Source organism: Sarcophilus harrisii, chromosome 2 (assembly GCF_902635505.1).
Source record: "Sarcophilus harrisii chromosome 2, mSarHar1.11, whole genome shotgun sequence".
In the NCBI taxonomy this organism is placed as follows: Eukaryota; Metazoa; Chordata; class Mammalia; order Dasyuromorphia; family Dasyuridae; genus Sarcophilus; species Sarcophilus harrisii.
In genome coordinates this window covers 493,916,256-493,928,242 of record NC_045427.1, presented here as the reverse complement: position 1 = coordinate 493,928,242, position 11,987 = coordinate 493,916,256, and the positions used below count along the sequence as shown (strand labels likewise).

Here is an 11,987-nt window from a genome sequence, read left to right as displayed (position 1 = left end):
TTTTTTTTTTCTTCCACCTCCCCCAGTGGCTCAGTAGCCAATGAGGAAGCGATGGGCGTCAACAAAGGTTGCAGGTAAGGCCCTTCTTCCTGATCTACAGAAACATTAGCCAATCAATAGGAAAATTGATGGTTGCTAGGCAACAGCGGAGAATGGCTCCACCCATAGTTTTAATTTTAGCCAATGAAAGGGTACAGTATGGAGAGTTGCCGCGAGACAACTAGGGTTGACCCCACCCTAGCTTAGGTTTAGCGCATGCGCATATTGGGGGAAGGTTCTGGAAGACATCGGAGCTGCCGCCATCTTGCGGGAAGAAGAGCAGCTCCGGCCACGGCGCCGTTTTCTCTGCCGAGACCCTGAGAAAGAGCTGGGCTCAAAGCCCTTTACACACCTCAAGGAACGGAGAAACCCGGGACCCCCCCGCGGGGACCCGGAGCTGGTGAGAGACCCCCGAAGCTGAATAATCTTCCCCCCCACCCCCGATCGAGACGTCACCCGCCCGTGACGTTGCCGCGTGGCGCCTCCCCTTGACGTCACAAGCAGACAGTGATGTCGCAAGCAGAACCACGCAAACCTTTTAATTTTTTGTTTGTTATTTTGGTTTGGAAATGGCGTTCTCGACACAGGCTTAGGGCACTAATATAATTTATAGGTATCGAGCCCATCATGGCTTTCCCCTTGGTTTGACCGTAGCGTTGCGCCACCCTTTTCCCCCCTCCCCCCCCAGAGTCCTGTGACTTTGATCTCTTCCCATAACAGAGCCCCGCAGCCATGACACTTTGTTAGCTCCTCCTCGCTGCCGTTCTCGGGCGAGGTGGCCACAATCCATGGCCTAGCGGGACTTAAGTCATCGACGGCGCAGAAGGAGGGGTGAGGGGATTAAGAACTCTCCCTTTGTTTTTTTTTTTCTCTGTCCTGGGTTCCGATATTAAACGCCCCTGCCCCCCCCCCAAAAAAAAAAAAAAAAAAACACGATGCACGGAATTTACTGTGTTTTTGTGTCGGGGTTTTTCTGCTCCTTTTCTGACCCAGAATTCCGGGCATAGGATCCGGATAGGCCCCAGGGCTAAAATGTGGCCCGAAGTAGCACGGCCATTTCTGGTAGCTGAGAGTATAAAGATTACTGAGGGAAAGGCCTAGGTGGATGGCTTGGCTTGGGCCAACTTGAACTTAGAGTGGGAGAGCGGGGCCTTTCCGCCAGTTTTTATTATTGTTATTGTCTTATTGTTCACATTGTTATTATGTTCTCGCGTATGGATGTGTTTGGGCTCAGCAGTGACCAGACCTAGAGATTGTTCCCCCTTCCATCACCCCTGGGACTCCATCGTGAGTTGGATTCTGGTGAACTAGGCTGACAGTGATTTTAAGCACTTTCCTCTGCTCCTTCAGCATTGGGGCATGGTAGCTTGTCTGAGTGCCGCCTGTGAGCAGGCCATTTGGTCGAGATTCCAGCACCCGGTGGCTATGGAACCTCCTTTCTCATATTTTTCTCAGGGGTGGGGGGTGTGGAGGATATAGGAAAATCAAGTCTTTGGATGGGGCTTCTCTGGTGATCCCTTATGTAGTGGGGTAGAAAAGAATACTTGGGAAATTTCTATCCTGACAGTGAGTTTTATGCAGATTGTGAATCAGTGTTTAGGTCAGAAAGAAAGGTGCAACTTTGGCACATACCCATTTGGATTGGGAGATTCGACAAAAGTTGTATTTATGTTGCAAGAGTGCACGAAGATTCACTCATCTATTCCTCATTTGGGCTGAGAACAAGTGAAAACTTTGATTGTCCAGAGGATTATCCCTTTAAGGGGATTTTCTTTCTTTCTTTTTTTTTTTTTTTTTTTTTTTTTTTTTTTTTTTTTTTGGCAGTTATCCCTATCTCTTGCCCTGTATGAACAAAGAGTAACTCATGTCATGAAATCAGAAACATTTTAGGACAAAAATTTTAACTGATAACAACAGAGGAATTTTTTGTGAAATGTGAATTTTGGTTCAAAATGACTGAAGTGACTAGTGTGTTAGAAGTGAAAAGTTATTTCCAGTTTTTACATTTTTGTTTATTTTTTTGAGTTCTAACAGTGAGCTAAATAATTTATATTGGTCAACATGATTCTGCTCTTGAATTACATCTTATGTACTACAGAAAACCAAAAAGCATATATGCAAGATATGATCTCAAAGTGATGGGGCTGATCCAGACATATTTAAAAAAAAAAAAAGGAAAAGGAAAATTATCAGAATGTGGGTTATCTTTTAAAGTAAGTTATTTTTATTTACATTTTAACTTCTCTCGTGGTGTTTACCTTGGTGCTATAAAGAATAGGCACTTAAAATATTAATTTTGTGAATCTACGTGTGTGCGCCCATGCATTGTTCGGAATGTTTTTGGAACTCTTGGAATTTACTTAATGGCTAGTTTATAAACTTTGTGGTAGAACTTCCATTGGAGTTTAGATCACCATTTTTAAAGAGGTACATGATCTAATCAAATCTAAACTTCTCTTGGCTTTAGTTTCTTCATGGGGACAATGTATTTCAGGGCATTGTTGCTTATAGGGATCATTTGAGGTGCATGTAAATATATTTGTTAGATTGTAAAATGTATGCAAATGGAAGGGTTGATATTATTTTGTATTCAAGATGGTGTCAAACTATATTATATCTCATTCATCAGTTTTGGCTCCAAATGAATTTTGATTGATTTAAAAAAAAATCTAAGTCTCTAAAGTGTTTTAAAAGTCTTAAATCTAAATCAAATCCATCGTATTTACTGTATTTTCCCCTCATTTTTTTGGGTTGAGTAACAAAAGATGATAACATGTCGAAAATGTGCATTGACAAGGCCCTGGTCACTGGTTAAGTCTCAAAGAATAACTGCTTACCTCTCCTAGGGTGTTTAGAATACTGTGTTACAAGCTCTGAAATCGGTTCCAAAAAAAGAAATTCCAAAAAATTTTTGAGTAAGAATGATTGGTCCAAAAGTTATCATTGGGTAAATGTGTGTGTATATATATGTATATATATATATATATATAGCTGTGCAGGTGACAACTTTTAAAAGAATTAGATATGTACTCATATTTGTCCAAAAAAAAACTGACCAAAAAACCCAAATTATGTATAATTGATACAAATTAGACATTTTAATTTTAGCCTCTTTTTTTGTTTAGGGCATTTCTGTTTTTCTCATTTGCCAGACCTGATATAGATATCCAGGCAAAAGACTCTTGCTCTAGATATGGAAGTTTGGAGGAGAGGCAGAAATTTTTATCCTGTCCATCTTGTTTCCCAAGCAAGAATGCTTGTGTTTAAAGTTTTTTTTTTTTTTTCTTTATTGTCACTTTGTTGTATAACAGGCAGCCTGGACAAAAATGACCTTGGATCCTGGCAGCCTTGGCTCAAGTCTTGAGGCTGATGTGTGTCTGTTAGTTGTGAGACCTAACTTCTCAGTGCCCTAGGGCAACTGTCTAGTTCTGTAAGTTGCAGAGAAAGTGCTGACTTGTACTGATATATATGGTTTCCTAGTCCTGGAATTAAATACCACTGAAATCAGAAGCCCAGTCCCTGTTTTTAATCATTAATTGTTGATTAATAGTTTGATAAAATCATAGATTGATAAAAACCCTTTTAACTGGTATTGTGAGGCTAAGTATGTAGGAAGAACTTAGGGAAGTCTTTGTTTCTCTTTTACTTTCTTATTTTCTTGAATTTTAGGTTTGTGTTAGTATAATTCTTGTTTTATTTCCAAGTCAGGATATATATGTTAACCAAAACTTGGAACTGGTCAATTATAGGAGACTTGGGACAACAAAAAAAAAAGACAGTGAATCCCTTTTAAAGGGAAATTGTGATAAAATATATAATGTATTCACAGGGCAGTGTTTATACTGTCTCTTTGAGTTTGTACTCATTAAGATTGTAGTCACATAACAAAACTGTTTCATTTTAGACCATAGATTGTTTAATTATCTAGCTATCTCCTTATCCAAGCTGCAGATCAGGACTAATTGTGATTTTTAGGCCACAGAACTAAACCCAAGGTTTAGCATCACAAAAAATGGCTTTTCAAGGGTGAGGGAGCGACTTGAAAAGAGTCTATTAGATGGGCTTGGCCTTCATCAACTTCATCTATCTTTCCTCTCCTTAGATTTTGACACGATGGCATCAGATGACTTTGACATAGTGATTGAAGCCATGCTGGAAGCCCCCTACAAGAAGGAAGAGGTAATGTCTCCAAGCTCTAGGTTCTTCATTTAGGCTTCTGTCTCTGAAGTGGGTATAATCTGGGTCTTGGAAATGAGGAGAATGGCCAGTTGTAGGTGGGACCTTTCTATAACACTATTCCCTTCTTTTATTAATTACCTACTGTTGTTTTTGCAAAAGGGTGATAGTAGGAGCTGTTCCTTTTAGCACACATGATTGTGGTTGTAAATTTGGTTTTATTCACAAGTCATGGGACCTATCCAACAAATGGCAGTGGACCTCAGTTAGTTTTATCTCTTGTTTCTCATTAGTGAGGAGCAAATGCCTAGAAAAAACACCTAGAAAGATGCTTGCAGAATTTCTAGTCAAATCTACTTTCTCTATGGAAATTTGAGCTTGATTCCTTTTCTGTGCTTTGTGCTTCTGCTTCATTGCTTGGGGGAATTATATTCAAAGAGATGGTTAGAGAACTTGATCTCATGGGGTTTTCTTCCTTGTTCGCCTCTATCCTTTTTGTCCATTGGAACTTGTGTGTTTGGTGCCTGCACTCTTGGGACATTCTTCTGGCGAACCCCCCAGGATGAGCAGCAAAGGAAGGAGGTGAAAAAGGATAGCCCGAGCAATACCAGTACCAGCACCAGCACCAGCACCAGCACCAGCACCAGCAGCACTAGCAACAGTGGAGGAGGTGGCACCAGTGGAAGCAGCACCAGTGGGGAGACAAGCAAGTAAGTGTGAGATATTTTTTGATAGGGGTGGGTTTTAGAAGTTGGAAAGGAGAAAATAAATTGCCTATTTCAAATTGAGGACAGAGCCAGACCTGGGAGGTGGTAATCCAAGCTACTGTAAAGATTGCTTGACACCTTTGATTCCAGTTATGATCCTGTCATAGGGCACAGTGGTGACTGGCTTAAGCCATTTTATTTGTATATGACAATAAGAATATTCCTCATTTGGAACTACACAGGCTTTTGTTTTTGACAAAAATAGTTTCCTAGCTTTGGAATTTAGAACAATAAGCTGGTATTGCACAAGTATTATGTACTTCTGCCAGATCTTGCACAGTTTTTATCCTATTATCTTAGTGATCCCTGTTTTCCCAGTGTATTATTGTGGAACTTGTCACTTTAGAGGGATGAGTGAAGGTCCTGATACCTGTGGGAGGATTTAAAACTATTGTCTTTCACAGGAAGAAGAGGAGCCGCAGCCATAGCAGAAGCAAGGATCGGAAACGCAGGTAAATAAGGGAATCATTGGTCTTGGGAGTAGAATCTGGAAAGGATGATGGTGCTGATACATAGAGTTAGTAGAGACATGTGTTCTAATTTAGTTGTTATCTTCAACTCTAGCCGCAGCAGAGACCGGGACCGACACAGGCGGAGAAATAGCCGGAGCCGCAGTCGGGATCGTCAGAGGCGTCACCGAAGCCGCAGTCGGGATCGCCGACGCAGTAGCAAGTCACGCAGCCGGGATCGCCGGCGTGAGGAGCGTGTCCGCTACAGGAGTCCACCCCTTGCTACTGGGTACCAACTTTTGTTATGGAGTTGATTAATTAGTAATAATAACATATAGGGATGTGAGTGGCATGTGTGTGTCTTCTGCAGCCCTGCTTCTGGAGGGTAGCCCAGTGTGAGGAGCAAGACAACTCATTGTTTTGGAGATTGATGTTAAGAACTAATGAATGAAAGAGTAAATAGCTGGGATCTCCATATAGATTAGGAAACGAATCTCTACACCAATATGAATAAATTTTTTTTTTTTGTGAAATAGTCTTCTTATCTGCTTTTATTTGTTTCAAAAACTATACTCTTTAGGCGCAGATATGGACACAGCAAGAGCCCCCATTACAGAGAGAAGAGTCCTGTACGGTAAGTTGGATAAATTGTGAAATCCAGAAATTGTTTGCACATAATTCAGTAATTAAGCTTCATTAAGGGGAGCAGTAATTGGGAGATAGGAATCTCCCTAATCCCTTGTTTTTCTACAGGGAGCCTATTGACAATCTGAGCCCAGAAGAACGTGATGCTCGCACAGTCTTCTGTATGCAGCTGGCTGCCCGCATTCGGCCCCGAGATCTAGAGGATTTTTTTTCTGCTGTTGGCAAGGTAAACTGCTTATCATCTTCTGCCCTTTTGGTATAACTCTACCCAGGGATAGGAAAACTTTCTATTTCTTGTAGACTCAATCTAAGACTCAACATGGGTATAGTAGATAAAACACTGACTCACTGTCAGGTAGTCCTGGATTTAAATCCTGACTTGGATACTAGCTGAGTGACCCTGGGAAAGTCATGTATCATGTTTGAGTCTGTTTTCTCATCTGTAAAAAGAAGGAATTGAGCTAGAAGACCCTTCTGGCTTTTAGAGCTTATAATTCTTAAGTTTCCCCATTGTCTTATTCAGGTACGTGATGTGCGTATTATCTCAGACCGGAACTCACGTCGCTCTAAGGGCATTGCCTATGTGGAGTTCTGTGAGATCCAGTCAGTGCCCCTAGCAATTGGACTAACAGGGCAGCGGCTGTTGGGTGTCCCCATCATTGTGCAGGCCTCTCAGGTGAGTATGCAAAGGGCAATAAAATGTAATTGGAGTAATATGGAGAAGAACCTATTTTGGGGAATGACCATTTTTCTTTTCCAGGCTGAGAAAAACCGCTTGGCAGCCATGGCCAACAACTTACAGAAGGGCAGTGGTGGTCCCATGCGACTCTATGTTGGCTCCCTGCATTTCAATATCACTGAGGACATGTTGCGGGGCATCTTTGAGCCTTTTGGCAAAGTACGTACTTTCATGGGATTTTAGGGAGCAGAGCTGGAAAAGGTGGGAAGAGCCAGTGTTCTTCATTACAACTAAAGGTTCATACATTCAAATAGATATTTAGAATGGGTTGTACTAGGCTTAGAACCTACGCTGAAAAATGCATATGAAATATTCTTTAAAAGTCAAACAGAGGACGTAATTTTGGTTTTGAGCTGATGAATGGGATTGAGTAAGGTTAATCAGGAAAAGGTTTTGTTGGGAAAACAGTAGACTTTTAGCTCTGATCTAAAACTCCCCCCTATGTGAGGGAGGAGTGAAGTTTCAAATCTCAAATCTCAGAACAGGTTGGATGGTTGGAGTCAATGATGAGGCATAGCAAAGATAATCTGGATCTTTCTCTTTTTGCTCGACAGATTGATAACATTGTCCTCATGAAGGACCCAGATACTGGCCGCTCTAAAGGCTTTGGATTCTTAACCGTGAGTAGTACTATTATTTGACCCATTTCTCTGAAATGTAATTGATTTTCTTAGTCATAATCCTGTTCTAGGGACTGTAAATGGTTTATTGATAAATGTTGGCTAATTTTGGGAATTCTTTGTTTGCTCTTATACTGTAACAGTGGCCTTAATGTTGTGATATCCTGGAGTCTGGTTAGCTTCATTCAATTATAATTTGCTCATTAGTTTTTAATAGCGAGGCAATGCAGTGGCTATTAGGATCAGGAAGACCTGAGTTCAAATTCTCTTTCAGACATTTATTTGCTGCATGGACTCTAGGCAAATTATTTAATCATTGTCTGCCTCTGTTTCCTCATTTGTAAAATGGAGATAATGATTATGTGCTAGGGTTGTTATAAGGATTGAATAAAGTGATAAAAATGTAAAGTGCTTTGCAAACTTAAAAGTACCATGTTCACTTGTTAAGTAATTCTAGAGGAATGGTGGGTCAGGTGAAAGTAGTGCTTTTATTGTACAGTAGATGATTTGAAGGCAGAGTTGGGACTAGTGCCTTGAAGGGAGGCTGCTGTCTTGATGAAGGCAAAGATGGATTGTGAAAAGGAACAGAAGTGAGATGCTTGATAGTTTCTATTTTTCATCTTTCAGTGAAACAGACTCCTACTTTTGATCTTTAGTTCCTCCAGTCCCATATCTTCAAGCTACTGACTGGTTGGTTGCCCAACATTAACTGTTAGTTTTCTTTGTTAGGCTTTGCAACTACCTCTAAGGTAGTAAAGGAAAAGTTTATCGTGCTTTAGGAATTGTTCATTGTAAGAAAATCAGAAGCCAAACTCAGAGGCCAAGTTGCTTTTCCCACTTTCTAGACCTGGCAGTTCCATGTGTCTTAAGGAGGGTAATACTAGAATTAAAAAAAAAAAAAAAAAAAAAAAAATCCAATATTCCAGTTGGTTTTGGAGATTTCCAGGTGTGGTTAATTCTCCATAGTAGCAGGCACAATTTCCTGGATTGTTCAGGTCATATGGCTTTTTTGGAACCTATTTGTCCTTAAATTTCTGCCTTCCAAACAGCTCAAACAAGCAGTGCTTGCTTGTGGCTATGCTATTATGGTAACTTTTGTCCTGAGAGAAAAAAAGAGGGGGGGAGCCTTAGTCAGCATAACAGTGAATTAATAAAAACCAGGATTAGGAATTCTAGTTATGTTGTTTGTTGTCCCCAGATTGTGGTTCTGGATCATAGCATCCCAGAATATAGCAAGCTCTTGGTGGTCCCAGATTACTAGTTTTTGAGCCTTTGAACTTCATTCATTGTAAGAACTGAGTGAGAATGCAAAACCTTGGATCCTCTCCTATTGTTTGTTGATTGTTTCTCTCTAAAACGGGGGTTCTTAACCAGGGGTATGTGAATTTGGTATTAAGAGATTTTGATAATTATTTTAATACAATTGGTTTCCTTGTAATGTTCTATGTATTTTTTGTATTAAAAAACATTTAAAATCACTGAGAAGGATTCCATAGATTTCCCAAACTGTGCCTCATGGCAAACAAAAAGTTTAGAAATTAAAAAATAAATAAATAAAAAATTTAGAAAGCCTTGATCCAGAGCATATTGTCAGATGAAGTTTCATAAGAATGGTGCTACTTTTCTAGGGCTGGAAAAATCAAATCTTTCAGTTATTGGACATAGTTTTAAAATACCTTGAATAGTAAAGGGGACTTTAAAGTGTTAAGTCTCTTGGGAAAGGAAAATATGTATAAAGGCCTATAGGGTGGTGGGAGTCAAACTGTTGGGGGTAAAGTGTGGGTTCAGGTCTGTGGCCAGGAGCTTACTGACATTGTCTTGGTGGTCCCTGCAGTTTTCTGACTCAGAGTGTGCTCGGCGGGCATTGGAACAATTGAATGGCTTTGAGCTTGCAGGGCGACCTATGAGGGTGGGTCATGTGACTGAGCGACTGGACGGTGGCACAGATATTACCTTCCCCGATGGTGGTGAGGAGCTGGACCTGGGTACCGCTGGTGGGCGGCTGCAGCTCATGGCTAAGTTGGCTGAGGGTGAGTACCACTCCAGGGTGTAAAATATGGGAATAAACTTTTAACCAAAGATTTTGGACTCGGTGCTATATTCTCTACTCCTTTAGGCTCTGGTATTCAGCTCCCAACCACAGCTGCTGCTGCCCAGGCTGCCGCCCTGCAACTGAATGGAGCTGTTCCCTTGGGAGCCCTGAACCCTGCAGCCCTGACAGGTGAATATTGATTGTTCAGAGGGAAGAGGAGGAGAGGAGGGAAAAGACCCTCTGACAGTTCACTGACTCTCTCGTTTCTTTGCCCAGCTCTTAGTCCAGCCCTGAATCTCGCCTCCCAGGCCATTGCCTCACAGTGCTTCCAGCTCTCCAGCCTCTTTACCCCCCAGACTATGTAAGTTCTAGAGACTTGCCTTTTTTGTTGTTTTTAAAAACCATTTCTATTCTCTGTTCTCTTTGGTTAGTAGTTAACTCTCTGCTCATCTTCCTACAGGTAAGAGCCCAGCGCTGCTTCCCGGTGCTTCTGGGTTCCACCACCTCCTTTCTCCGTGTCTGCCCCTCCACAGCCCCCTTCTCCCCACTGCCACGGACCACGCCAGCCTGCGGGCACGGACATTGGCTCTGGGGTGATTGGGGACAACACTGGACACCAGGAAGAGCAGCTGCTCCACGGCCCCACTGGGGACGGACTCTGTGCTGAGCAAAGCCCCCAGCCTGGGGGAGCAGAATCTGTACATACATCGAATACAAGTGTCTCTCTGTGTATCGTCTCCCTGGGTGCCCTTCATTGCCCTTTTCCCATCTATCATCCTCTTTTCCTCTGCTCGTCCCCCATTCTGGGGGGTGTGGGGGCCACAAATGAAGGTGCCACCCTTCTCTTTTCCCCTTTCCCTCCCTCTTGGCCTACCAGGGAAATCCCTTAGGACCTCTGGGTGAAGAAGCTTTTTGAATTTGGGGAAAACCTTATAGATGCTGAGATGCAACAAATGGGCCTGGCAGATGGAGGTGGACGTATATACCTTGTGAAGCCTATAACCTCAGCTTGGTGCAACCTGAGGCCGGGACTGCTGTAGGCTCAGCGTCTTGCTGGGTGGTACATGAGACATCTACCCATCTAGACATTCTGGATGCCTTGGGGGGCCCCCCAGAAGTTGAGTGAAATATGGGGTGCCTTTCCTATGCCCTCCATCTTCCTATGTACAGCTCCTCTTCCTTCCAGTCCATCTTCATCTCTTTGGCCCAGGCAGGGAGGGAGGGAGGGGAGTGAGCACAACCATTCCCCTCCTCTTCCCCTGTGCCTCCACAGCTGGCACTGCCCCCATCTCTGCCACTTCTTCCTACTCCCACCCTGGCTCACTTGAGCCCTTTTCACTGGATTTTATACCCCTGTGTCTGTGTATATAAATATATATAAACTTTGTACAAAGGGCAGCCCCCCAGTAGCGGCAGCTGCTGCCCGCACGTCTGCTGTCTCTGTTGGTTGGTCTGTCTGTCTCTGATTTTAACTTCTCATGAGCCAAATCCACAAACGGTTCTAGGGATAAAAGTTTGTAACGCAATTGCGTTTTTTTTTTTTCCTTTTTTTTCCTTTTTTTTTTTTTTTTTTTTTCCTTTGGCTTTCTCTAAAGAAATAAAAATAGACAAAAGGCTCTTGCCCGGGCTGGGCTCCCCATCTGTATCCGCGTTGTAGCTCCAAGGCTTTTAGGCCTTTTCCTATTCTTGTACTCCAACCTTAATGCTCTTAGTCTGTAATTATCTGATCCTTCTCCAGGCACTCTAGACTAGATCCTCCCCTGCCACGAGGTGGCAGTGTGATAGTGTTTCACTAAATACCTCCTAGGCAGATATACTCCCTCCATGTCTTTAGGTCTCTTGACTGCTTGGTCCTAGGAGAACCTCTGAAAGCCCTTTATTCCATAGATCCCAGTACCATGCCAGTCAATGGTATCTGCCTTGCACTGTGAATTGATAATAACCAAAGGGATTATGGAAGTTTGCCTCTATTTTATAGGGTCAGTTTAACAGTGGCTAATGTTCTTAGCTAGATCCTTTTAGATACTCCTAGTTCTGCTATCCATAAAAAAGCATAGCTTAGGAACTTGAAATTTCAAATAATATTTATATGCTACTTTAAGGTTTATAAAGTAGTGCTTTATAAATGTTATCTCATTTTAACTTAATAATGTTGAGAAGTAGGTGCTATTTTCTCCATTTTATAGATAAAGGAATTGGCACAGCGGTAATTTGCCTAGGATCACACAGTAAGTATCTGAAGCTGGATTTGAACTTGGATCTTCCTGACTTCAGGTCCAGTTGACACCTTGTTGCCTCTAGTCATATAGTTTGAAAGAAATAAGTTTTTCCTCAGTTTTTGAGCAAGGGAAGCTCCCTTCAAGGAGGTACAGCAGATAGTTCCATAAACATGAGGCCAACAAAAAAGGTCAGGGGTCAGGGCCTTATAAAAATCCCTTAATTCACTTTTTCTAATCTGTGTGCAAAAGAATGTTTGAACTCCCCATGTCACCAACCTAAAAATACAAGTAATTGCTGTTG

General features: G+C 42.1%; 1 protein-coding gene across 6 annotated transcripts; it reads left to right on the top strand.

The window, feature by feature from the left end:
- Positions 1-251: 251 nt before the first annotated feature.
- Positions 252-10,993, top strand: RBM23 (RNA binding motif protein 23). Of its 6 annotated transcripts, none has more exons than XM_023499275.2 (15): positions 252-439; positions 3,351-3,469; positions 4,142-4,218; positions 4,786-4,925; positions 5,387-5,434; positions 5,547-5,720; positions 6,012-6,065; positions 6,185-6,302; positions 6,600-6,752; positions 6,837-6,974; positions 7,370-7,435; positions 9,270-9,465; positions 9,552-9,656; positions 9,744-9,828; positions 9,928-10,993. In XM_023499275.2, the coding sequence occupies exons 3-15, from the start codon at positions 4,153-4,155 to the stop codon at positions 9,929-9,931; spliced, it is 1,347 nt and encodes a 448-aa protein (XP_023355043.1). In that variant the 5' UTR covers positions 252-439; positions 3,351-3,469; positions 4,142-4,152; the 3' UTR covers positions 9,932-10,993. The 6 variants fall into 6 exon arrangements, with proteins under 6 accessions (XP_023355043.1, XP_023355031.1, XP_012400225.1 ...); XM_023499263.2 differs by having other exon boundaries at positions 4,777-4,925; XM_012544771.2 differs by lacking the exon at positions 3,351-3,469.
- The last annotated feature ends 994 nt before the right edge of the window (positions 10,994-11,987 follow it).